Source organism: Arvicanthis niloticus, chromosome 16 (genome assembly GCF_011762505.2).
Source record: "Arvicanthis niloticus isolate mArvNil1 chromosome 16, mArvNil1.pat.X, whole genome shotgun sequence".
In the NCBI taxonomy this organism is placed as follows: domain Eukaryota; kingdom Metazoa; phylum Chordata; class Mammalia; order Rodentia; family Muridae; genus Arvicanthis; species Arvicanthis niloticus.
In genome coordinates this window covers 3,434,536-3,462,299 of record NC_047673.1, presented here as the reverse complement: position 1 = coordinate 3,462,299, position 27,764 = coordinate 3,434,536, and the positions used below count along the sequence as shown (strand labels likewise).

The 27,764-nt window shown below is 44.2% G+C and overlaps 1 protein-coding gene across 1 annotated transcript in view; it reads left to right on the top strand.

Annotated features, from left to right (window-relative positions):
• Efnb2 (ephrin B2) overlaps positions 1 to 3,922 on the top strand; it is a 43,614-nt gene extending 39,692 nt beyond the window's left edge. The window contains exon 5 of the mRNA XM_034520460.2: positions 861 to 3,922. Coding sequence (XP_034376351.1) covers positions 861 to 1,249 — 389 coding nt within the window. The 3' untranslated portion in view covers positions 1,250 to 3,922. The remainder of the gene's footprint in view (positions 1 to 860) is intronic.
• Positions 3,923 to 27,764: the final 23,842 nt, after the last annotated feature.

The window sequence follows — 27,764 nt, the reverse complement described above, 5'->3', positions numbered from 1 at the left end:
TTCCAGGTGGCTGTTCTTAATGTTTTTCACATTCTGTGTGTAAAGATAACATATTAAAAGGCCTACTGACCTAAGTACAGCATGCTCTGTAAAATAGACTCATTTTCTCAACAGCCCTGCTTCAGTGTGCTGATGTCGGTGTCAGGCATAGCTGGCGCACACACACGCACACACGCACACACGCATCAGCACTTTTATACTAGGGGTCCTCGTGCTGGTTTGGAGGTGATGAGAATTTGGATTCATGGTAATATTCTGTCTCTTTCCAAGAGTCAAGAAAGGAAGTTCCTCCCCCTCCCCCCCTTCTAACTTTCAATGACAAGATGTGTCAAATTCTTGTGACAAATTGATAAATGGATAGTGTAATGGTGCCAGGCAATTCTTTAGTGCTAACATTTGGGTTAGCAGTCTGTTCGGTGCCAGAGCGTCTGCTGCCTTCCAAATATATTTTAAGTGTAAATCAAATAATACAACCGAGTTACGAGTTGAAGCCTTTCCCGGGTCCCATCACTCCTTCCTCTCTGGCAAATCTCTGCTGGTAGGCAGGGCTTTCTGTGGAAGGCGGGGGTTTGAAGACGCAACACCCGGTTTCTAGCATGAGGGAAGAGCAGACCAGGGCAGGGCTGGACCATGTTCTGGAGTAGCGGCATGTGCCTTTCTTCCAGCCGGGCCTGGTGCACAGACAAGGAAGTGGTTGGGGGTTGTGTGAGCATTGGACCTTGAGGCTCCTTTTTCCCTGTCTGTGGAGTTCGCCCTGTGGGTTGAGCATTGGACATGCATAATTATTACATTTCGAGGGTTCTGCAAACAACAGGGCAAACCCAGGACTCTGGTAACTGCCTCTTCTTGCTCCTGTGCAGGTTCTAGCACCGATGGCAACAGTGCGGGGCATTCCGGGAACAATCTCCTGGGTTCTGAAGTGGCCTTATTCGCAGGGATTGCATCAGGATGCATTATCTTCATCGTCATCATCATCACCTTGGTGGTGCTGCTGCTCAAGTACCGCAGGAGACACCGTAAACACTCTCCACAGCACACGACCACGCTGTCTCTCAGCACACTGGCCACACCCAAGCGAGGTGGCAACAACAATGGCTCTGAGCCCAGTGACGTTATCATACCGCTAAGGACTGCAGACAGCGTCTTCTGCCCGCACTATGAGAAGGTCAGCGGGGACTATGGGCACCCGGTGTACATCGTGCAGGAGATGCCTCCACAGAGTCCCGCCAACATTTACTACAAGGTCTGAGGCCTGAGACCTGCGCCTCCCAAGGGAACTCACGCCTTGTTCTTGGGCAAGCAGGGACTGCCTGAGCCTGGCTGCGGGGGCAGGATGCCTCCTGGAAGAGCCTGGATCTGGACAGTTTTGTAGTCTGTAGCTTTTCGACCCTGGGGACCACAGACCCTCCCCGGAAGCTGGAAGACTGCTAGGAGATCCCCACTTGGACTGCCGCGTTCCCACGCGGACTTCCAAGCCATTCACCCAGCCACTCAGGCCATTGCAGAGCCCGGGGAGGACACGGTAGGTTCTGGATGGTGCAGCAGAATCTTAGGAGAAGGTTGCGCACCAGGCCGGCCTCTGCCTCCACGTTTTCCTGCCGTGCACACTGGACTTATCACTCGGACCTCGGGTTCAGTAAGGTTTTCAAAGATCTCTAGTGTTTAGTCCTCACTCACTCCTTCTCTTGCTAGGGCGCTGCAGCACCTCCCCAGACCCCTCACTCCACGTCCTGAATCAATCATTACGGGATGCTCTGCACAGAGTCCCCTCTCCACCCTTTACACCAAGATCAAATTAGATGGGTATTAGGTACAGAACCCTGCTTGCCTGGAGGTTGTGTCAGCCAGGAAGCATGGAGGTGTGGAGGAGGGAGAAGGTGCTGGCTGCCACCGCAGGTCAAGGCTGCTGTCCCTGGAGCATAGTAGGGACACAAGAAGGAAACAATAGATAGTGCTTTGGTTTTTCTGAGAGGACAGAGACAGGTGGGAGATGACTGTGGTGAGTGGTGGGGGAGCTGCTCACTACCACACAGCTATGCAGCAGGGAATCAAAGTCCCTCTCCTGCAGGGGAACAAAGGGGCCATTGTTGTGAGAGGACCAGCTAGAGCACAGAGGGAGAGGGCAGGCCTCCGGTGCTGGAGCAGGACTGTTGAGGTACTGGCAATAAAAAGCGCAGCCGTGGAGCTGTGGGAGAGTCCGTCTGCTTTGGGAGATGTTTTAAGCAGACTCAGCTGCTATATTACCACATTTTATTAAACACAGGGAAAGCATTTAGGAGAGCAGAGAGCCAAATCTGACCTAGAAGTTGAAAAGCCAAAGGTCAAACAGGCTGTAAGTCCATCACCACTGAGGTTATTGGAGAATTCTCATTAGGAAAGGTAGGTCAGATCCCCAGTCCCCACAAGTGCCCCTTCCCCCTCCCTGATTGAGCCTTACACTTTGGTTTTTGGTTTATGGCCGTGCTGTCCGGGCTCCAAGGCTGTACCCGGCCTCCATGTCAAAGCAAAGCACACATGGCCCACCCCTTAGAGTCCTTAAGATGGAAGTAAGTTATGACGCGGTAGGGAAGGGGGAAGATAGGAAGTATTTATAATAGGTGTATAGAACACGAGGGATATAAAATGAAAGATTTTTACTAATATATATTTTTAAGATTACACACAATACACACCAGAAGATGTGGAGTTCATTGGAGATGGTGATTAAAGCGGTTTCAACGCTTAGTGCTTCAAAAAGTGGAAGATTGGATAGCTACTCCCCAAAAGTACCAATAACAAGGAAAGTATCAATAATAAGAGCAAACGGCAAAAACAACAAGGTCCTGCGGAAATCCTGCAGAACCGTAGACCAGGAATGCCAGCCCCCAAATACCAGGAAATCTATGTGACCATCCTGGGTTAGACAAGATGTGCTGGCCTTTATCTTCTGTGTTGGGTTTTCCCTTGCCTTATGGGCTGAAGTGTTCTCTAGAATTTAGCAGGTCACACTGAGGGGGTTACAGTTGAAAGTTTAGCTGTGGGTCCCTCCTCCTCTCCTGCCTCTATCCCTGCCCTTTCAGAAGAATAAACAGGAAGCAGGAAGCCTTCCTTTTTTTTTTTTTTTTTTAAGTGCTATGCAAAATAGACATCTTTAACACAGTCCTGTTACTATGGTAACAATTTGCTTTTTGAATTGGGAGGAAAAAAATATTGTAACGACAGCATTTGAAGGTTCTCAGACCTCTAGTGAGTACCTGCAAAAATGAGTTGTCACAGAAATTATTCCCTACTTCCCAAACCTGAAAATGATGTTGGTTCGATGTGTGTGTGTGTATGAGTGGGTGTGTGGTACATGTGTGTACATATATGTATAATATATATCTCCAATATATATTATATATATCTATATCATATTTCTGCGGAGGGTTGCCATGGCGACCAACCACAGTACATATGTAATTCTTTCCATCACCCCAACCTCTCCTGTGTATTCCTACAAGATTTTCTTGTAAGCCATCAAAAGTTACTTCTAAGGAAGGGGGAGAGGGATGAGGAGGGGAGACATGGGAAACAGTCTGATTTTAATGAAATCAAATGTCTGTGTCACCAGTTGGCTACATTTTGGTTCTGTGCTAAACTGTGAAGAGTCAGATGAAGAGTTGAGTTACTGCAACCCATTGAGAAGTGTCCTGTGCGTCTGTTTTGTGTCTGGTGCAGAAAATGACAATCTACCAACTGTCCCCTTACTTGGAGTTGGTTCAGCTTTGGAAAGTTACTGTAAATGCCTTGCTTGTGTTATCATCCCTAGTCGCCTGACTTCGGAGCTTGCACCATCATGTTTTAAGTGAAGACGCTGTAAATAGGTTCAGATCTTACCGTCTATGGATTCGGGTGTTACAGTAGCCTTATTCACCTTTTTAATAAAAAATACACATGAAAACAAGACAGTAATGGCTTTTCTTACCCAGATTGTGTACATAGAGCAATGTTGGTTTTTTATAAAGTCTAAGCAAGATGTTTTGTATAAAATCTGAATTTTGCAATGTATTTAGCTACAGCTTGTTTAACGGCAGTGTCATCCCCTTTGCACTGTAATGAGGAAAAAAAGGTATAAAAGGTATAAAAGGTTTGCCAAACTGCTGCATATTTGCGCCGTGATTATGTACATGAATATTTATTTAATTTCGTTGTCCGATTTGTAAGTAACACAGTATTATGCTTGAGTTATAAATATTTTTTTCTTTGTTTTATTTTAATAGCCTGTCATAGGTTTTTTAATCTGCTTTAGTTCCACATGACAGTTAAGCCCCAGAAATGAGATCCGAGCAGTCACATTCCACGTCTGTTTCAAAATGAATTTGTTCTTAAAAAAATAAAATAAAATATTTTTTTCCTATGGAAAAAGCGCCTTCAAAGTATTTTCCTCTCCTTTTTATTTTTTCTTTTGATTTTTCTTTCTTTTTCTGTTTTGTATTATGATTTCCTTCCTTTTGTTATTTCCAAAGTCACAATTACCCAGAGACCTCTGTTCCTTTTATGCCCATCTCACAAGACAAGCTGTGCATGTGTTACAAATAAAGTTTGATTAAAGCCCTGACATCCATGCAGGAAATGCCTCTGGTTGCACCTGTACTGCACAGTGAGATCGGTCAGCCACACAGTGAACCCTGAAAGAAGAGGGAAATAATGTATTTGGATTACATTTCTGTGTCAGCCAACCACTTTGGCAGGTTAACCCCAAGGTAACGGAGGAAGTCAGATGGTCTTCATAAAATTTTACCTTGAGGAAAAACGTGTTGTAAAACTGGATTAAGGCAAGCCAGAGGCCAGCAATGAGATTGAAAACATGAAGCTAGGGAGACGCCTCAGCTGGTGACGTACCTGCCATGCAAACATGGGATCTGATACCCTGTACCCTAGTACCCCATGACTGTGTAACCTCCTGGGGAAAGACTGGCCAATAAGTTTGAAATAATGTCTGGTGGAGAGTCAGGAAAGGGAAACAGTTGATGTCAACCTGCGTTGGTTGTATGGGCATCAGCACAGAGAGCGTATGCCTGCATCTATTCTTACAAGTACATATGACACACTTGAAAAAATAAAACACATTTCTAACACAGTCCTTTGACTGCCCTGAGGGTTGGGAGTATTTTCTGGGCTTATGGTGGACTTTGGGGTCAGTTAATCCTTCGACGAAGGAATGATAGAACTTGGTAGGAAATTTAAAAAAAAAAAAAAAAAAAAAAAAAAAAAAAAAAAGACACCTGAGGTTAATAACCAAGCCAAAGGATTTCCCAGACCTGACTGTTGTGCCCCAGCAGATGGAAAAGCCCAGAGCTCTGAAAGCCCCTGAAAGAGGTAGCAGTGAAACCCCAGTGTGGAAATCTGTGAAGCTTCTGGCTAGCCAGTACAGGCAGCAGTGAGTGGTGTGTAAATGCTCTCAGTTACAGACCAGCAGAGAGCCCTGGGAGGCACAAGGTCTTAGTCAATTCTTGAAAGTTTTATCTCCAGTGTTTTGCCTGTGGCTCCGGAGTTGCAGTTGGTTGCAAGTTTCATGGCACCACTTATAGCCAAGTTACTAACTGGGACCCTCAATCCTGCATACCAAGTTTGGTTTGGCTTAATGTGGGCAGATAAAGACAATGTTGGACTCTGGCTTGTGTGTCCACGTAAAAGTCTTCACAATGATTGGTTGCTTCCCGTCTTTCTTCTGAGACAGCTCTCCACACTGAGTTTCCCAGGGCCGGTGATGAGAGAACTAAAGTGTGTCCATATGGTTTTTCTTTTCTGCTTGAAAGAGAGATTGCACTAAGAAGCGCCTTGCAGAGTGGTATAAGCAAGTGTTCTTCATCCTATCTGAAAACCCCTAACTCTTATCAGCCACCTTCCAGCCAACAGCTTCTTTCAGAGTAACTCTCACTATTATCAACTTCCTTTTCTTCCTTTTAACCTGAGAGCGTCTCATTCAAACACTGGTGAGGTTTGCAGTGGAAAGGAGAAAGGTTCTTGAGAAAATGCTGCCCACTTAGGAAGTGCTGGTCATCTCTGTCAGATTCCCAAACCAGCTGAGAGAAACTGGCTGAGAAGCTAGGAGAAGAGTTAGCATCGAAAAATGACGATGACAATGATGAGGATATCCAGGGTTGTCGTTTCAAGTGTGTGTAAAAAATGGACAACTGGTTTACTCATTGGTTAGGTTAGCAAAAGAGTGGCTCACAAGAGATAAAACTTCCTCTATTGACACAAAACTTGAGAACTCATGAGAGCTCGGAAATGTTCTACCTTTAACCTACATCTCAGTCTCTTGGACATTCTTCAACCCGATTGTTTGATGGGAGCTTTGTGAGCCAGGCCTCACGGTAAGTGGTGGTGGGTTTGTTTCCACCAGCTCCTGTGGCCCAACTCCTCACTCTGTGTTTTTTCTCATGACGGATCTGAAATATGTCTTTTACCTCTTGTTACTTATACTTGTGGGTCTTTGGTCTACAAGAGGAAAGTGTCACTGAAAATTTAGTTGCTAATAAAGAGCTATTACTGTCTAGGTACCATTCATTCTGAGTGAAGAGATTAGAAGGTCTGGAAATATGTGTGTTATTGTTAGAGGCGTAAGAATTCTGATTTTGATTTTTAAGTCCAGGAGTAGTAGAGGAGATAGATGTCTTCAAAGAAAATTGCTTCAAACCAACTGGAATCTTTTTATGTCACAAAATTTCTCTTCGGGCATGTCATTTTTGTGCCATTTTTTAAAATGACTTTATTAAGCCATCATTAAAGGAAGTTAAAGAGTTGGAATTAATTTGTAACTCTAGGATCCATGGAGTGGAGAAAGAGATACCAAGGAAGATCTTCTAGCTCTGAGTGTGTGCATCCTATCTGGGTCCTGAGATGCAATGTTTGGTCTCTTCAGTTTTCAACTGTTAATCTGAGATTCTAGAGATGAGATGGCTCATGGGGTAAAGGTACTTACGAAATCGAAGACCCAAGTATGATCCCCAAAACCACGACGTGGTGGAAGGAAAGAACTGACTCCTACAAGTTGTCTCTGACCTCCACACACATATGCAATGCACTCGCGAGCACGTACACACACACACACACACACACACACACACAGAGTCATAATGTAATAATGTTTTACGATGATGTGAGATTTCTATGATCACAACCCCACATTCCTCTGATTCACACAGGTCATGCTTAGATGAAGCCTAGCTTGACTCTGAGGGAAAACTTTCTGAGGCTGGAGCACCAATGATGTCTGCAGCCACTGCCCTGGACCTGGACTGTCTTACACTTCAGCTGGGTGCCTCTATCATAAGCTCTTATGCATACTGAGACTCCTTGGGGGAGGCCCTAATGTGAAGGATAGTCGATGAAACAAGCCAATGCAAAGTTTCTAGCTCACAGGTAAAATCACTCGCTGGTTAGCGGAGAGCACAGAGCTTTGACCATCCTCAGATGAGTACTTGCTAAAGTGGCCCAAGACACAGAAATTAACCCACCCATGTAAGTGGACTTTTGCTTATCTACAAGTCTAGAAGCCTCTGTATGGTGATCTCTCTCTCTCTCTCTCTCTCTCTCTCTCTCACACACACACCCATATACACACCAATCTGTTCACTTATACAGCATGCATACATTATTCCTTATTATATGCTAGGCAGTGTGCAAAATATTGGCTATTGCAACATGAAAGAGAGGCATCCTCCTATTAGGCAATTCAGAGTTCAGTCAGCAATTCAGAAACCTCCATGAATAACAATCAGGCCTCTCAGATGCTGGTAAGGAAGGAAATGATAAGGCTGGTAACCACGGTGTTTACATTCCTTCAGCATCTTTTAAAAATGTATTTGTCTATTAGTACACCTCTTGTCATCCATCTCTGCCTCCTCTGTCTGCGGCTGAGTTTCTTTCCTTTTAAATCTTTCATTACATATATACCAACTGGCTGCTAGGATGCTAAATTTAGTCCAACTGTTCTGTTCTTTCAGACATCTTAGGAGCAAGCCTTAAGAGCCTGCCTCTGGCCTTAAAGGGCAAATGAGAAAGTTTGCAGTAAAGTTTGCAGTTGGTTTTCAGCCCACGTTAAATGTGGATATGTATCTGAAAGAGTGTTTCTTGGCTACACTTGATGGTTTCCTTGGTTGTGGGGAGAGAACTACAGAGAGTGTTCTGTCTGCTACTGATAGTAGTGAGCTCAAAAAAGAATGGGGTGGGGAGAAAAAAATAGATAGATAGATAGATTGATTGATAGATACATAGATAGATATATGCATAGATAGATTGATTGATACATAGATACATAGATAGATGCATAGATAGATAGATAGATACATGGATAGATGCATAGATAGATAGATAGATAGATAGATAGATAGATAGATAGATAGATAGATAGATGAATCTGGAATGTATGCCAGTGACACTGGCTCTGTACCACCCAGCCTTTCAGCTTGGTGACTGGGAGCCTCCTACCGAGCACCTCCTGTGCTACCCTCCTCCTGGTAAACAGGGCTGGAAAGACCAGGGTTTCCTACCAATTTCTAAAATAGAAACAGTACAGATGAAATAATGGTTGTGTTAATCACACCTTCACTCACATACTGCTGGCTCAGTGTAAGGAAAAGACAAGCTCAACCCCTTTTCCAGGGGCACATACTCAGAGGCTGAAGGTGTTTATTATAGTTATTGTACAGTGAATTTACAGTGGATTTGTATAGAATGTCTCCTGGATGGGAGAGAAGCCCTGACCATCATCTCCAAAGAGGAAGGAACACCAGGTTCTGAAAGACAGAGCTTCCTGGTGCTTTGTTTTACCCATCTCTTGTGCCATACTCCAGGGACAGAGCCTTTCTGAAGGACTTGCTAAAAGAATGGGAGACATTAAGAGTTTGTGTACAACCCAGTACACAGGCTCATAAATGCCCCAGCCTTGATCATTGTCAAGTGGGAGTGATCATTGTTCCCTGAAGGGTCTTCTGGGAGAGCAACCGGCAGCAACATATTTGGGCCTTGAGTCACCCACCTCCTCAAGGGCCTGGAGAGAGTGGATAAGTCATGTGGCGTTGTGTTGTAATACTTCTAAGATTTATTTTAGCTCTAAGAACAGATTCTAGAAAAATAAATGTTTGAGATACCACAGTAGAACTGTTTAAGTGGCATCTCTAACAATGGAGATATGGTGATGACCGTGGAGATGGAACCATGGGAGAAGCCGGCCCTGATGGTGCTCAGTCAGGATTCCTACCTACCTTTCCTCATACTTTTATGAGTTCTTTGAGAATTCCTTACAGCATATTCTGACCCACTCTTATCCCCTTCCCCAACTTCTTGTCTCTCTCTTTTTTAAAGTAACCTACTGAGCTCAATTTGTGCTCCAGATATACCTGTTGGGTGTGGGGTGAGGGGAGGAAGCATCCATTGGAATGCAGTTGGCTTCCTGCCCCAAAGTCATTAACTGTCAACAACTCCTCAGTTAAGGGGTCAGGGAACATGAGTCCCTTCCCTGCTAGGGTGCTACTGACTGGCTTCATCCTGTGCAGGTCTTGTGTAGGCAATTACAGCTGCTTCAAGGTCATGGATGAGAAGGTCCTGTCATGGTAACCAGAAGCCACTGGTTAGCCGCAGTTCCCCAACCTCTGGCTCTTATCCTCTTCCCACTTCATCTTCCCCATGGTGGTTGAGACTTGTGGATACAGATGTTCCATTTGTGGCTGAGATGACAAGGATTCTCTGAGCTTTGACCAGTTGCACCTCCCACCTTCTTAAATCGAAGAGCAGACATCCTCTTCAAAGACCTCTCCAGCAACCCTGTCACTAGGGTATGCTGGGATATTTGTGGATTTCAGATGTGGATGTCTGAATGCTGGCACTGGAATATGGCTGTTTCCAAACTCTTTCCCCATAACATGGTAGAAAGACACTATCTGCATCCCCAATTCTCTGATCTTTTATCCTTTGTTTCTCTAGTCTTTTACAAAAAAAAAAAAAAAAAAAAAAAAAACAAAACAAAAAAAACCTTTCAAATAAAACAAAAGTAAAAAAAAAAAAAAGTCTAGAATCAATTTACTGTGTTTTAATCACAAATGCTTAGCCTGTGTTCTAGCACACTTACATAGGGGTGTGTGCATGTGTGTGTGTGTGTGTGTGCGCACACATATGCTTATGCATTTTACATGTAAAGTTTGACTCTTCCTTCATCTTAGCATCTCAGAAGGAGAAATGTCCCCATATGACCACAAAGTCACTTACACCTGACTGACATCGAAAAGCATTTCATAATACAACCAACTACCGAGTCTATGAAACTCATCTTTGTAGTTAAAAAAAAAAAAAAAAAATCAGTAAAAATCTGCTGTGAGATTGTGTTTTCTAGAAATGACAGGGAAGCTACACCAATATGCCTCACCAACATGGCTTCCTAAACAAGACCCGAGAAATGACAACATCAGTAGACAGGTAACATGGACCAACATGGTTTCCTAAATAAGACCCAAGCAATGACAACACCAATAGACAGGTAACATGGAAGGAGGATCTCACTGGGAACTACTCCTAGAGAAAGAATTCCAGGCAACCAAGTTCTGCTAAGGGAGGAAGAACCAGTCGTTCCCAGGAATTATTTAGTATCAAATGGTCAGTCCTGAAGTCCTATATATACAAGCAACTCCTTGTGGACCCACATGTGGAACGAGAAAAAGGAGGTTAATGCCTAGACACATAAGCTTAGAGGCACACACATGGTTCTATTGTATCTTCACTGTATGTGTCTATGTCTCTCTGCCACACTCACATGGTCATATGGTTCTACTGTGTCTTCATTGGGTCTCTCTCTCTCTCTCTCTCTGCCACACACTTCAGGATGCAAGAAGGCAAGAGAGCGGCAAAAAAAAAAAAAAAGTTTCAGGGACACAGACAGAGCTGAACTGTAAAGCGGGAACCATGCTATACAGGGTGAAGGATATTTTCTAAAAGGAATGTGCATCTTAAAAAGTGTTCTGCTGTTTGGATTTAGAAACAGTGCTTCATGCTGAAGGAAGCCCAGGATGACTTAGAACTTAATGTGTAGCCCAGGCTGATCTTGAACTTGTGCAACCCACCCTGATGTGTTTATAAAAAGATAAAGAAATATAGACTATGTTCTATGGGTGTGTGGTGAGGTATGGGGGAAGGGGATGTCGATCAGCCCCAGGACCCCAGGACGGTATAGAATAGAATAGAGTTTATTCGGGGCTTGGGGAGGGGAGTTAAGAGGGTAGTAGAGGGAGAGAGAGAGAGACTGGCCATGAGCATGTGAAGAGAGGGGGAAGGGAAGGGAGAAGGGGCGAAGGAACAGAAGGGGAGCAAGAAGGCAAGAGAGCAAGAGTGCAAGAGAGAGAGGAGGGGGCAAGCAGCCCCTTTTTAGTGGGCCATGCCTACCTGGCAATAGCCAGGTAATTGTGGGGAGGAGCGTCCTGAGTCCTGAGATTATAGGTGCAAATCATCAACCTAACAATAAATTTTTGTCATTAGAAAAAATTAAATTTTTAGGAAAATAATTGACTGAGAATTATAACTAAGATTTATAAAAGCAGTTCTGTTAACTTGAGAGAGACAGGGACAGAGATAGAGAGACAGGGAGACAGAGAGACAGGACAGAGAGAGAGCCCTGTACTTGAAGCCAGGTCCTGGTTCAGTAGTTCTGGGAGTGGCACAGCATTTTTCCCCCAGCAACCATATAAACCACCCATAACAGTTTGAAGATTTTTCTCCCGTGAGAATAGTTCCCTCTTTAATAAGGCTCAATCTCTTCAATTAAAGGATTAAAGAGCTAGCATAATTTCACTTAGCAGCTAGGAGGATGAGCAGGGCTAAGGATACATGTGTTTGTACATTCCTTCAGTCTTTCCAAGTAATTCAGATGTGAGGGCTGAACTTGAATTTTACCCTTCTTAGACACTGCTCTAAGAACACACACACACACACACACACACACACTTTGTCAGGGAAAAACTGGGCTAGTCTCAAACGACTTTGCACAAGCACACACTCTGAGCTTCGATGTCCTCCTGGGTCTGGCTTATGCATTCAGACTTCAAACAGCCTGAGAAGAGAGATCAAGACATAAATAAGACTTCAACAGGCAGGCCAGCAGAGGCTCTGCTAGAGGAAGCATGGAGCTTCCTTCCTCCTAGCCTCGAAGCATTTGGGGACATCTAAGCATCTGGGAACTTCTATTCCTCCCACCTCCTTGACCACTCATTACCATACCATGTTTTGCTTTCTTGTGGAGCACAGTCTCTAGTTGAAATCTCAGGTCCTCCGTCTCTGAATTTCAATTGTCTAAAAGGATGAATGTCTTGCAAACGTGACTTGAGAAAGTTCAATTCTCTGTCTTTCCTGTTCTTTCCAATGCTACTCTAGCTAGCTTATAGCAAGTCAATACAGAAATACGCCTTTTGGCCTGAAAAACATCTCTAACATTTGAGCTGTGCCTCATCTGTCCAGATGTTAGACTGGCTTTGGCCATGGGTCCCAAGGACAGAAAGTAGAAGCAACCTTTTTGTTTGTTCTTTTTCACACCTTGAACATCCCCCACCCTTTCTCTTTCCTTTATAGGAGTTGAGAAAGTGAGTGCAGCTTTTGATTATTTTGACAAACACAGGCCATCAACAGCTCAGGATAAGGGAGGAGAGACCAGAATGCATCTGTTTGCTCTTAGATTCTCTTTCTTTCTTTCCTGCCAGTTTGCACCAGTGGGGAGATAGCTCAACAGGGCTGGTTCTCTGTGGTGTGAGCTGCAGGAGGTTCCCTCAGCGTGCTGTGCAAACACATTAGGAGAAATCCTGTTGTGAGGAAGAGCAGCCTTGGCTGGCCAGCTCCATCTCCCCCTGTGTTAGGCATCCAGAGGTATGCAGCCCCCGAAGGGCTGCACATCCCCACCCCTCTCAGGCATCCATCACAGAGCCGGCTCTGAGGCAAAGCATCTGACATAGGAAGTGCTTCTTTAAAGAATGCAATGCCACCCTGAGACAGCTGTCATGACAGACATACAAGATGATTGTGTCTGTGTTTGTCTTTGTGTGTGTGTACTTGCGCACGGGGGGCTGTGTGCGTGTGTGTATACACATGCAAGCATAGTGTGGTGCATACGTGTGTATGTGTTCACACGTCTTTAGATGTGTCTGTACATGTGTTTGAAAGCCTCAGGCCTCCTCAGGTGATATATCGTCTGTCTTCCATTTTTCTTTATTTTTTGAGACAGGGGCTCTCACTAAACTTGGAGCTCGCCGATTGGCTAGACTGGGCAGGTAATGTGCTCCAGGAATCTGCCTGCCTAGGCCTCCCTAGTACTAGGATTACAGATACATTCTGCCACATGTGACTTTTACATGGGTCCTGGGCATCTAAACTCAAGCCTTCAGTCTAATACAACATCCCTTTACCCACAGAGCCACCTCCTCAGTCTCTCAAGGTGGTTTCCTCTTGATGGTGATTCAGGGAGAAGCTCTGGCCTGCTACTCATCAGCTAGAACATCTCATGAAAGCCATTCTACCTGTCAAAGCTTTGCTTTCTTCATGGGGGAAAATAGGTCTACCCTCCTTGAAGAGCTAGTGGGATTTGGGTCAATACAAACAGCTTGTGCAGACTGCGAAACAGTACATACCCCATGAGGACCACTGACCAGAGGCAGACCCCAAGGCCATGCTTTACAAAGAACCTCCTCTTGACCACCAGTTATTGCCAATGGGTTCTTACAGCTGCAAGTCTCTAGCGGTCATGTAGACATTACCAATAACATTATAATTTTCACACAGAATCTTCTGATATCGCTAAATGACAAGGAAGCTGTTCTCATTTTCTTTCCCAGGGTGGAAAAGGCAAGTGTTTTATACATCTGACTGCTGGTGCCAATATACCCTTTACACTAATATGCCTCTGACTCACACCCAAGCTGAGATCTGGTTTTTCCTGGTTTGTACAGTAAACCAATAGGTACAGTATCTATGACGATGTAAAAACATACACCTCTGTATGCATGTACCTCTGGGGAATGCAGTAGCTAGGTCAGCAAGAGAACAGGCCTTTTGCAAGGTTTGTAAGGGCTAAGGGTAGAGCTTGAGCTGTCTACCAACAGCCACTTGCTTCCAGTCCTAGTGAATGTCAATGTATCTGTTTTGGTTACAGCCACAAAAGCAGAGACCTGTAGGTGAGTAGAGAATGGAGCACCTTCACAGACATATGCAGTGTTGATGAATGTGCAAATCCCCCTGTATCCAAAGCATTAGCTAGGCTGTGTAGTCCAGATTAAGATGTTCAAATCCAGACCCTGGGTGCTTTCAGAGTGTTGTTATTCAGAGTATTTACAAAGAAAGGAGGTGAAATGAAGCTCCTAGCGTAGACTCTAACACAGCATGAACGATTCAGGACACAAGAAGGCAGACAGGAAGTGGGAAGAGGTGGCTCCTGCTTATAATTCTAGCACTGTAAGAAGGGCATCCAACCTTTCGGCTCCTCTGGACCATATTAGATGAAAAAGAATGTCTCAGGCAATATGTTGAGACCAAGGCAGGAGGGCTGTTACAAATTTGAGGGCTTTCTGGGGCTATTCAGTGAGTTCCAAGCTAGCTTGAGTTGCAGAGTGAGACCCTGTACAAATAAAGGACAGTAACACGAAACACAAAAAAAAAAAAAAAATGGCAGAAAAGGTCTTGTATAACTCAGGAAGAGACTCCCTCAACTCCATCCAAAGACACCTTGACCTTGGACCTTTGTCCTCCAAGGCTGTGCCCTGTGAGAGGGTAAGTCCCTGTTGTTAAGCCACTCTGATAGTTGGGAGCATGGCAAGCTCATGCTCTTGCTCCATTAAGTGTTCTGAAAGGGATCCCTCTTGTGCTTGGCACCTGCTTGCTCAGCACACAAAACCCCAAGCAGTTGTCCTGGTATAAAGAGAATTCTATGCTTCCATAGAAAATTTACACTAGTAAAGGGAAGACAGAGATCTTCATCAAGGACCAGGTGGGATGGGGGCCAAGCTTTGTGGTCCACCGGTCCCTAGTGATCACTCTGCCTTGGTGTCACTGGGCAGAGTGGGGTGGGGATGGGGCAGGCTGACAAAAGCCACAAGTAAATGGTTTGTACCAGGATCCCACATTTTCCTGACAGAAAATTGGGAGCCATGTTGTTAAACCCAGACCCATATCTTCCAGGTTATATGACTCATGTATTCTATGATTTTTTTTTTTTATTAAGAACTCTAAAGTCTATAAACCATTGAGAGCAATGTCAGAAGACAGCATTGAGCATTCGGTGGGCTTAGCACCCGCTGTGGATAGAGCTGGGTGGTCACACTTTCATTTCCAGATTCCCAGTATAACAATCTGCCAGGTCTCGTCTCGTCTCTTCCTTCCTTCCTTCCTTCCTTCCTTCCTTCCTTCCTTCCTTCCTTCCTCCCTCCCTCCCTCCCTCCCTCCCTCCCTTCCTTCCTTCCTTCCTTCCTTCCTCCCCCCCTTTCTTCTGACAGTGTCTGAAAATGAAGCCCAGGCTGACCTCAAATAACGGCAATCCTTCTGCTTCAGCCTCCTTAATGTAAGAATTACAGGCATCTACCTGGTTGTATCTCCCTTTAAACTGGTTGTTGCATTTAACTAGTTCCTTCATTGAAGAGTTAGGTAGGGCTGGAGGTAGAGTTCAGAGCTAGAGCCATTTTCTAGGGTGCACACAAGGCCCTAGGTTTGATCTCCAGGACCACAAACTAAATAAAGTTAAGTAAAATCTACAGCACGTGTTCGGTTTTTTTTTTTTTTTTTTTTTTTTTTTTTTTTATTGACACAACAGTCACAATTTGTCCTGTTTGGGGAAATGATTCTTTAGCACCATTCTAAAGAATGACACTGTGGGCAGAATAAAACAGCAACTAGCATGCCATGTAAAAACATCAGAAGCCCATGTGTGGGGCTGGGGACAATCTGCTTTGAAGTGGGGCAAACAGCCAGTGTCTTTGTTTTGGACTTCTGGGTGATCTTGAAGCTCACACAGACAGATAGCTTCGAGGGAAGGACCTCAGATTAAACAGCTTTTGATTTTCATTTTTGACCTGCTATCCTGCTACATGACCTTGGGCTTTCTCTCCAACTATGGAGCCTAAATATTTTCTGTGCAAAGTGAGGTTGGTAGTAGTTTCTTCCTCCTGAGGTAGAAGTCAAGAGTAACTGTGCTGTGGACATGCCATGGGGCACCCACAACTCACACAGCAGTGGTTGATTAAATGAGAGTGGTTATTCATGTGAAGGCAAGATTGAAAGCAGAGCTTTGGTGAGAGTGAGTGATACAGTAAAGAGAAGATAATTGTCCACAGGAACAGTTGAGTCACATCAGCCATTTGGTTTTAGAGAGAACTCTAAGTAGTCAGTGGTACTGTAGCCAGGAGTGAAACTTGTATCTCCCAGCTTCACAATACTGGGACGTTTCCTTGAACATTTTTTGCCAATGATTCATGATTCCAAGCTGTATGATAAATAGGTAACAAAACCACACAGTCATAAAACTATTTGCACAGAGGGTTGGGGTTGGAGATCAGTCAAGCACCTGCTGGGTCCAGCACAGCCTGGGAAGTTTCTGGATCCAGAGAAATTATCAGGGTCACATTGCAACATGAGACTGAGAGGAAGCTTGAATAGCAGGTGTCTCTCTCCCCCAGGACTGAGTTTGTGTTTGCCGGGTCTTAAAGTATGGATGTACCAACTTCTGGCACATTTCTATGAAGAAACTGTTACAGAATTTTGTTTTTTATGTTTCTGTTCAAACTATGTTTTATTCAAAATATCCCCAGTATGTTTCCTGTTAACAATATACAATGTATACTTGTATCTAAATGTCTAAATGTCCCTCTTGCCTCATAAACATTCACAGTTTCGATGCGTTTATGTATCAGTCCAAATACATTTATGTAAAATACAATTCATGTGAAAATGTCTGCACCCACCAAAACAATGTCCCTCAAATGTCACAAACATCTATTGATCTGCAATTGGTCATGAAAGATACAAAGACTGGGAGGTGGTCAGTCCTCTAGGTGTTCGAATTCTAACCCAAGAGAGGAGGAAGAAGGGTCTGTATTCAGCAGCCTGTTCCTCCTGGCTGAAATACTGTAAGTCACCCCAGGCCAGATGCCTGTGGATCCTTGTGGGAGGGGTTTTGGAGCAGGAGGACAAGGAGGCCTGTTGCCTTCCTCCTTCCTGTTGACAGTGAGGTGCGGGCTCCATTTTTCCTTGTCTGTGCTTTAGTCTGGCCAGGAAGATAACACTGAACCAAGAGGGAGCCTGGCTGAGGGCTGTCTTGTGCTCAAAAGCCAAGTGATAAGATTTATTCTAGATAAGGTTAAGAGATCAGTTCCTCATTCTCAGGTGGGGTCAGTTAACTCAAACCCAAAGCCATGCAGCAACCCAGCCCAGTTGGGGTGGGGAGGTGTTTACAAAATTCTTATGATTATAGCCCAATTATGTCTTATAGTGTTATAGTATGCATTTTTGTGCTCACTCACACACACACACACATACACACACACACCAACTGAAACCAAAGCTCCATGAAACATTGTTATATGTACGAGTGGTGTAATCTGATACTTTGTGTAGATTTTCATTTCACCATGTGTCTGTGTTTTAAGTAATTCATTGCATTTATTTCATAATGATCTTTTTTTAGTGGGTTGAACCCCACACTCTGAGACCCTGCGGAGCAGCTGTACCAGTCTCAACCGGAGCCAGGTTATCAAATGTCACATAGCAGTAGAAAACATACTGTAACCTCCATTTGGTAACATGTTTTAAGCTTACCTAGGACTCATTGTGAAGCCAAGGGTGGCTTCTAACTTGTGGAAATCCTCCAGCCTCAGTTCCTCAAGTGCTGAGATTACAGATGTGTGCCACTTTACCTTGCTCTTGTGAAAAATCTTTTTTTTTTTTTTTAACTTAAAATCTCTTTTTCTTATTAAAGTCAGATCACATGGGCCAGGCAGGTGGTTTCAATGGGAAAAGGCATTTGTCTCCAAACCTGATTCCCTGCTGTTGATTCCACCCATGTAGAGGAAGTAAAGGGTAAACTTCCGTAAGTTATCCTCTGACTTCCAAACGTGCTGCAGTACTTTCCCTGCCCTGAAAAACACAAAAATAAATGTAATAACTAAGTAATAATAATAATAATAATAATAATAATAATAATAATAATAAGTAAATGTAATAACTCTCTACTTAGAGCACATTCCAGCTTCTGATCCAGTGTCCCAGTGTCCTTGTCTGTAAGGTAAGTAACAGTATTGCAGTCTCAAGGAGTCTCAGTGGCTGGGTGTGGTACAGTCCACGGCTGCCTGTGGTTGGTTTCTGTGCCGGCCATTGTTGTAGTTTCCATGTAGCTGATCTAGTGAGTGGATAAGCATAGAGCTTTAAAACATGATTATTTAAGTTTAAGAACCACATCTAAAGATGGATGCTCCCTCTCAGCTGCCCTTTCATGGTAGGATGAAGAGTTATGATTAAAACACACAAAAGTGCATTATCAGACCTTATGGCCTTTAGCTTAATGTTCACCAAGTCATAGGTGACAACACTTCGAATTTATTACCCATATTATCTGCCAATGCCAAGAACATTGGCAGCAACCTAGGCCAACCTGGGCAACAGCCGCAGTGATGACACAGGTATAAGGATGTCTCAGGTGGGGACCCAGCTGGTCCTTTAAGTCCACAGACATAGCAACCTGAGTCCCAGGGCCCTGTGGCCAAGAAGAAGAGAATGACACTCAGCCTTGTGGTCCTGAGAATATCCCACTGGATAAGATCTACCCAGCATGGGAATCTTATGACAAACCTTTGCCGTTGCAGAAGGAAATTGTCATTTATAGAGCTCATACTCAAGAGCCATACCCTGCATGGTTGACTTTTTTAAAATTGCAAACAATATAATAACCTTATAGGTGAGCCAAATTAGGTGGGCTGCATTCATGTCTTCCATTGGCCATATGTAGCCCCAGACTGCAAGTTAGGGGAGCCTGGAAGGCAGAGCTCCTGGAGGAACCATAGGAGCCAATTTCACCTGGGAGCAGTGTGCAGGCAAAGGAAAAGAGATGTTCCTCCCCTCTTATACACAGCAAGGACCTGGCATCTGATAGCTTTGTGACTCATATTCAGGTCTGTGAACTTAGACAAGAAACACAAGCAAACTCCGAAGCTCCCTCTTCATCTGCACCCCCTCACTCAGCTTCTCACCCCCTGCTGCCATTGTGAATAGAAGCAAGGTTGCCTCAGCTGCTTCAAAGGAGTCCACAGTTGAGTCCACATGACTCTGGAAGGATATGATTCTGTCAAGTCAGAGTCCTGGTTAGTGGGGACAAGTGGGTTTGGTCAACCAGGTGGCTCCTGCAGAAGAGCCTGGGGTGTGCGTGGTTACCCCAGGAAGCTGAGTCAGAGCCAGGATGAAAGTCCTGGGTGAGAGAGTGAGACAGGCCGGGAGCCCACAGGGTGCACTAGATAAGCAGAGACAAGGGAGCCTGGAGTTTGTAAAGTGGAGTCTGCCTGCCCCACCTACTCCTTCCAGTTCCTGGGGCCCAGATGACTCAAAGCTTGGCAGGACTGCCTGCCTGGTGAACCCAAGCTGCCCCAGGAACTGCTGGACCCCACCCTCTCAGCCTCAAGAACTCCTGTCTGCTCAGTGAAGCAACTCTCCTTCAGGAAGTGGCACTAGCTACTTCTATGAAAAGTGTGTTACAGTGAGGCAAGCCAAGAAGAACTGTTGATACATTTGGTGGACAAGGACACTTTTAGCAGTTTGGGTAAGTCATAGACCCCTCTCTCCTGATGATAGTATTTTAAAATCCGAAAACTAAAGTGCACATCACATTACAAGGGCAACTATGTTGAAACTGCTCTTGAAGGAAACCAAATAGCCTGAAATATGTTTATTAAATGTTATATTTGCAATAACGTAAGACACTTGCCTCTTTCCCACACACTGAGTAACCAGATAACCTCAGTGTAGTAGCTGTGAACACAGTGGCCTGGTTTTATGCTTGCTGGCTTTCTTTTTTATTGTGCTGGTAGATGCAGAACCCAGAGCCTTGTGGATGCTAAGCAGGTGGTATACCACAGACCTACAGCTCCATCCTATAGGGGAATTTCAAAGTTTTGCCAACAATCTGGACTTGTTGTGCCCATGCGGTATCTATGTTATAAACAAATGTACACCTCCCATGACACAGGCAGGAAATAGCACTGTGCTCATGCAGTTGGAGGGTGGGAGAGAGACTCAGTGAAAGAAAATACTCTTTGATGCCTCTGACTTATGGATCAAGGCTATGAGGTTGGCTTTTCAAATTGCCCTCTGGGATGAGGAAACGTGTTAAATGGTAGAACACAAGCTTTGGCCACTGTGGCCCCCTTGCCCTGTCTGCCTCTCCTTCCAGTAGAGCTAAGTGCTTTGTCCCTCACTGATCTCCGTCACTTCAGCACAGGTAGCCATGCTCTAAGGCTGTGGCCTGTTGTGGACCTCAAGCTTCACACCTGAAAGTTTTCACTATTTCATTCACTGTGCACAGGGCTAACTGAACAAAACCCTAGGGGTTGTGACTGGCTTCTTCTAAATGTTTGCGTGGCTAGGCCTGGTGGTGCCAACTTGTCATGGCAGCTGTATGGGAGGATGTGGTAAGAGGATCCTTGGGTTATAAAAATAAAGGTATGGCCAGCATGGGTGACTTAGCAAATCCTGTCTTATAGCACATTGTAAAAAGAAATCTGGGAAGTAGGTCAGTGGTAGAATGGTTGCCTAGCATGTGTGAAACCCTATGTTCAATTTCCAGAACAAAAACCACAAGATTGATAATCAACTCCTCTATGAAGCTTATGTCGATGTAGTTAACGTGTTCATAGATAGGACAGGATAACACAGGGAGCAAGGGCTTTAGCTAGATGGGGAGACAGGCCAAGAGGTTTCCTTGTTAAATTTCAGAGGACCAGGAGCTACTTTGGCACACAACCTGGGAAAGTGACTGGTTGTTTGGGGCCCACACAGAAAGCTGTCAAACAGAGGAGACTTCAGCCATCAACATGGGCACAGCAGAAAAGGAAAGCTGTTCTCTGAGAATATTTTCTTTGAAATAGGACAAGGGTGCTTGCGAAGGTGACGAGGTACCTTTTTATTCTTTACCTCGATAGACTCACAAAACAAAGGTGTTTGTCCCCAAGTGTTTTAAACGTATTTCAAATTAAAAATGGCCGGGTGCACACGGGGGGTGGGGGGGTGGGGGTGGGGGGATAAATTAAGTTGGCCTCCTTATTCTTCCTGCTTTTCTGCCTGATATCTTCCAGGTTAACTGATCCAAAACCAGGAGTCGCACTGGGGCCCATGAGCCAAAGGATGTGTTGTCACTTTTTAAAAACATTGTTTTTGTGGTAGATAGGATTTTTTTTTTTTTTTAAATATAGCCCTGCTTGGCCTGGAACTTACTATGTAGACCAGGCTACTCTCAAACTCACAGAGATCTGCCTGCCTCTGCCTTCCAAGTACTGGGATCAGAGGTGTGTGCCACCGTTATCAGCCTTAGATTGGATTTTTATCTGGACTGAACAAGCCATCGAACAATAAGGACATATGGCTTAAAAAGGACCCTTGAAGACAGAACTTCCTCCCCCACCCTCTGTCATCCAACAGAATATTCCTTTCAAGGTCTCCCTGTGTCTCTCAAAACCCCACTGTGAAATGCTGGAGAGCTTGCAAAGAGACGGGCTCTTTGCTTTCATTGGATTTCAGTTTTCTGGTTCAGAAGCAAAATAAAATTCACATACAACATGAAACCAGAACCCATACAGAATATGGTCTGGCTATTTATTTAGTTTTAACCCGTCACCTCCACTCTGCCACTGGCCTTGCCTGTGAGCAGGTACTTGGAGAACTGACAAGACAGCTTCAGGACATCTGTCTAGATGCTGTCTTTGGGCCAGGCTCCCACGCTGCTTTGTGGATCAGCAATTGTGATTTCTCCCATGTCCTGGCTGTGAGAATCTATGGGTGGCGTCCAGCTCCTTCTTGTGGGTGGGGCTCAGTGAAGAGCAGCATCATTCTTGCATCAATAAGGACAAATCCTGGCGCTTGGATTAGAGTCCTAGAGACACCTGGGAATGCTGCCTGCACCCTTGTGGGAAACGCTCTTTCTATGGATGGAATCTGGGAGGTTTTTGTTTCTTCATCCTGAGTACATGAATAGTGTGCAAAGTGTTTCCACAGAGACTGTAGCTGGAGAATGCAGAGTTATATCATGTATGTTAGGAAAATATTTTATTTATTTATTTATTTATTTATTTATTTTTAAGATTTATTTTATGTATGTGACACACCAAAGAGGGTATCAGATTCCGTTATGGATGGTTGTGAGCCACCATGTGATTGCTGGGAATTGAACTCAGGACCTCTGGAAGAGCAGTCAGTGCTCTTAACCACTGAGCCATCTCTCCAGCCCAGGAAAATATTTTAAAGCATATAGGCTATATATTAATTAATTAGTGTATATTAATTATATGTTAATTAATTAATAAACAGTAACAGGGTTCATTATGACATTTTAATACATATAATGTACTTTTATCATGCTCATTCTCACCCATCTTTTTTCTTTTCTTTTAAAAAGATTTTATTTAGTGCATGCATGTGTATTGATATGTGCATTTGTGTTTTGATATGTGTATGTCTGTGCATGTATATATGTGTATACATGTGTGTTTGTATATATGTGTACATGTATATGCATGTACATAGATGTGTGTATGTGTGCATGTGTGTATGTGTATATATGTGTGTGTTGTGTATGTATGTGTATATGTATATTTGTGTATGTATATGTGTACATATGTGTGTGTTTGTGTGTATGTGATATGTGTATAGATGTGATATGTGTATAGATGTGTGTATATGTGTATATGTATATACATATACACATACATGTGTATATGTGTATATATATGTGTGTGTTCGTGTATACGTATATATGTGTATACATGTATGTATATGTGTACATGTGTATGTGTATATATGTGTGCATGTGTGTATGTATATAAGTACAAGTGTGTTTGTATGTATGTATGTGTATGTGTGTATGTGCATGTGCTGTTGCATGCATGTGGAGGTCAGAAATCGACTTTGGCAGTCTCTTTCATATTCTGCCTTCTGAGGCAAGTCTCTCATTTACTGTTAACCTCCTTTTAGCCCTTTTGTCTTCAACCTCAAGTCCAGATTTTTGTATGAGTCCTGGGCATCAAATTCAGGTAGTCAGGCTTTCTCAAAGCAAGTACCTTTATGTACTGAGCCATCTCCTGTCCTCCAATTACCCTTTGCCACCCCTCCCTCCACACACTGTGTGTGTATTCCAGTGAGTTTAGTAAGGCTTTCTCACAGGAGCATGGGCAAAGTTACTTACAGGAGTGCTATGTCCTTACTAGTGGCTACGGTCCTTGCTCCTTCTGCAACCGGATACCACAACAGATCCCCACGGAATGCTTAGGCCTGTGAACCATTTCACAGATGTTAGGATAATTTCATGAACAATTCGACCATTTTTTTTTTTTCCAGAAATGTAGCCCTTCTTGGGTTCCAAGCTATAAAGGTTTGCACACAGTGACCTGAGTCTAAACAGACAAGGGAGCTCCAGGCGCAGCATGGAAGGCACAGATGTCACTCTCAGGAAGGTCAGGTCTGAACTCCTCCTCAGAGGTTCCTGCCACATTCCACCTGTCCCCGGAGGCAGCAGCTTTGGGGATGGCTGGTCCAGCAGAGCCCTCACCCAACCTGTCTCCCAGTTCCCTGATCTGATGTGCTTTTTGTCCCATGGCTTTGTTAACTGAGGTCTCTTTTTTTTACATAGTTAGCTCAGACTTTATCTGAAGCAGCTAATGGCAGTCTCTGTGCCAACTAGCAAGTCCAGGTAGATTGGCAGATCAATGTGCTAATTGAAAAGCATCCCATTGCCCACTGCCTTGCTCTGTCTTCAGAGTTGAAGGATGGTGTTTCTAAAATTAGGATCAGCCAAGGCTGTAGGGCAGGATGGAAAATGAGAGATAGGATTGCCAATCATTAGAAGGGAGGCCTGGCATTTGCTTTGAAGTCAGCAGACTAGCATGTGCCCATAGTTTCTGAAAACTCGGCATTTTCCTTTACCATCCACTGGGCTAGCTGCCCTTCAAGGAAAACACAGGGACCTCTCACACAGTGCGTTAAACCATCAAGCAATCGAGGCAGGACTCTGGGTAGGTCATTCAGTGAACATTAAGAGTTCTCTGCGAGCACTTGTTGGCTCGCACTCATGTTGGACTTCTAAAAGAGCATCTCTCAAAGGCCCTGAGCGAAAGGGCTTAAGGTGGCCTCCCCTGCAGAGGGGAGATGGCAGCAAGGCAAAGGGCAGGTCAGAAGGGTGGCCGGAGATAATGCGATGTCACTCACTCTGCTCTGGAGCTGTCAGGCCCGGACACGCTGCAGGGGAGACAGCCACAGCTCCTAACAATCCGATGTCCAAGGATAATGAAAAGATGAGTCTATTTCACACAATAGGCCTGTCAAGAGAAAAGAGTGGAAAGCCGTTCTTACTGGTCTTCAAAGTATCCATTTCCAGGTGCTAAGTGGTAATTAAAGTCAGCAAGTCAAGTAGTAGCATTCAGTAAAATGAGATTGTGTCAGAGACAGCACAGAGACCCAGGATTAGCCTCACTCCCAGGGAAAGAACATTCCAGCCAAGAAGATAATACCATGGGGGGGGGGGAGGGGACGGGACTCTTGTACTTTCAAAAGTGAATTTCATTTTATATTCAATCAAAATTCTTCCCTGAGAGAAGGATCTGTTTATCCTTAATATTCAAAAAAAAAAAAAAAAAAAAAAAAAAAAAGATGCCTAGCCATGAAGACATTTCCTAGTGAACCTTTCTTCTTCGCCCTTAGCCTGTGTTTTTACTTGGCTGGGTGCAGAGGCAGTTTTGCCTCAGACATAAACGAACTAACTTGCAGTCACCCTTTTGCTGCGGTTGTCAGGGTGCTCAGGAAAGTGTGATGGGGCATTGAAACAACTACGGTTTAATCTCTTTTGTTACTGTTTTTTTTTTTAAAGTTAGCATATAGAGTAATGGGTTAGATTGTGACATTTTCACACATTTGTGTCATATGTGTCATTTTACCTCGTCCATATCCTCTCTCCTTCCTACTCTTTCCCCCCTTTTGAATCTTTTTCTCATCCCTAAACCACACTGGAATGTCCCTCAGATGGACTCTTAAATCTGAGATTCGCATATGAGGGAACACAGGTAATATTCTGTTCCGTTCCTCAGTAGCCTTCTCTTTAAAATATGCAATCTTTCCCACTTTTGTCTTTGTTCTGTCTCACCTTTGTTTTAACCACGTTATACATCTGTGTATTTCTCCTAATTATCTGCTTCAGACGGACAACACAAACTAAGCCAATACACAACATAAGGGGTAAGCTGACAGACTGACAGACACTGCACTTTAGCAACAGGACTGATGCTGCTGCAGCTCCTACTAGGTGGCCGCTCTGAGAACCTGCAGAGGGGAGGGGAGGTCATGGGGCTAGTAGACCAGGCTACGGCTGCTGGGAGGGTGTTTGTTTTATGAAAGAGCCAAAGAAGAGTGAGCGATGAAAGCCAGAGAGGCAGACAAGGAGCCGAGGTCGTCTTCTAAGAGAGGTGACCTAATGCATCAAGCCAGAGTGACAGGGGGAGGCATAAACAGAGATTAAAATAGGAGTTCAGTAGCACCGAAAGCTGCAAAAATGGAGCAAGGACCCAGGTGCAGGATTAGGGACACTTGGCAGGTGGTAATATAGTGTCACAACTGTAAGCATCCAATGGCATTTCTTTAATCTGAACTATTGTTTATCTCCTGGGTCTGAGAGAGGTTAGCTTCTTAGAGGAGCCAAAGCGGGCAGGGAACATTTGTTAAACGTCTTTATCATAACCTTTCAGAGACAAAGCTGCCTGAGGAATTGGTGCAGGACGGAGTGGCCACATGGTTCTTCATGGGTGGACAGAGCCTGGCTCCATCAAGTCAATCCAGCCTGCAGGTGCCTGAAGAAAGGAACTTGTGGGGGGGGCAGTCATGAGAGAGGAAACATTCTAAGTGTGTTTTTGTGAACTTCATGAAACAAAGCAAAGCAAAACACATAGGAAACACACACACACACACACACACACACACACACACACACACACACACACACAGAGGAGCAAAGTCAGTATAAGTAAGTCTGTGCTCTGTGCACAGGCCCATTGACTACAAGTTTGTAATTTCTGAAGTAAAAAGCAGAGTTAACACAGTTCAAATTCTAGACTGCTTTTAGCCATCTGCTAGTTGCTGAGTCTTGAACAAGGGTTTGTGGTCAGCTGGGAACCCTCCCTAAACCCCCACCCCACTCCTTTCTGCCTCTTTTTCTGCACAACTCCTGCAGCTGGCTGGACCAGGAGGCACTTTTTCATACCTGGTGTACAGTTTGCCTGTACACCAGCTTTTCAAGCTGGAGAGTCAAGCACTGTGTTTTTTGAATGTCTCCTTTGCACAATTTGGTGACTCCATATTAGGCAAGCATAACAAGTATTTATCGTTGGAGGCATAGGAGTAAAATTTTAAGTGTTGGGCTATCCATTCTCATGTCTTTGTATTTTACCTTCTCCCACTTGAGAATACTGAGACACCTAATTTGTGCACAAATGTAATTTCCCCATGTTTCCAATTCCTCATGTTCTAATTAAGCTGTTTTCTTAAATGGCTCCAAGCCATGCATCCTCGTCATTTTTTATATACTTACTGTTTTTAAAAAGCATTTCCAGCTGTTATTTTGTCAAATACAGTACTGAAATAAGTTGCCAAAAATAACTTCACTATTACTATTTGTGCTATTTTATAAATAAGAGATAATTTAAGATTAAACATGAAAAGTGAGAATGACATAGTTTTGGGGAAAGAACACTCCTTTTCAAATAACCCACAACTAAAGAATACAGTTGTAGTCACAGACTTCAGGAGTGCCTAAGCTGCCCCACGTTTCATTACAACTCAGTTTCCAAAGTTCGTTCCTAGAGAGAGTGAGTTAGTGCTGAGGATCAGAATGGCTTAGAAGTCCCTCGAGGATCTTAATTCTTCTCCTTTTAAACAGATTTAAATTATATTTATCTATGTGTGTGCATATGCACACGTGTGCACATGGGTGCATGCATGAGCTCGATTATGCTGCGGTGTACAGTGTACATGTGGTGATCAGAGGACCATTTGTGGTGATTGATTGTTTTTTCCTTTTACCATATGGGTCCCAGGGACTGGACACATAGCATCAGCTGAGGTACCAAGTACTTTTACCCACTGAGCCATCTCACTGACCTTTAACTCTTTCCCAAGTCATAGTGAATAAGTGCTGTCTTAGTCAGGGTTTCTCTTGCTGCAATGAAACATCATGGCCAAGAATCAAGCTGGGGAGGAAAGGGATAATTCAGCTTACACTTCCACATTGCTGTCCATCACCAAAGGAAGTCAGGACAGGAACTCACACAGGGCAGGAACCTGGAGGCAGAAGCTGATGCAGAGGCCATGGAGGGATGTTACTTACTGGCTTGATTCCCATAGTTTGCTCAGCTTGCTTTCTTATAGAACCCAGGACTACCAGCCCAGGAATGGCACCACCCACCATGGCCTGGGTCCTCCTCCCTTGTTCACTAATTGAGAAAATACCTTACTGCTGGATCTCATGGAGGCATCTTCTCAACCGAGGC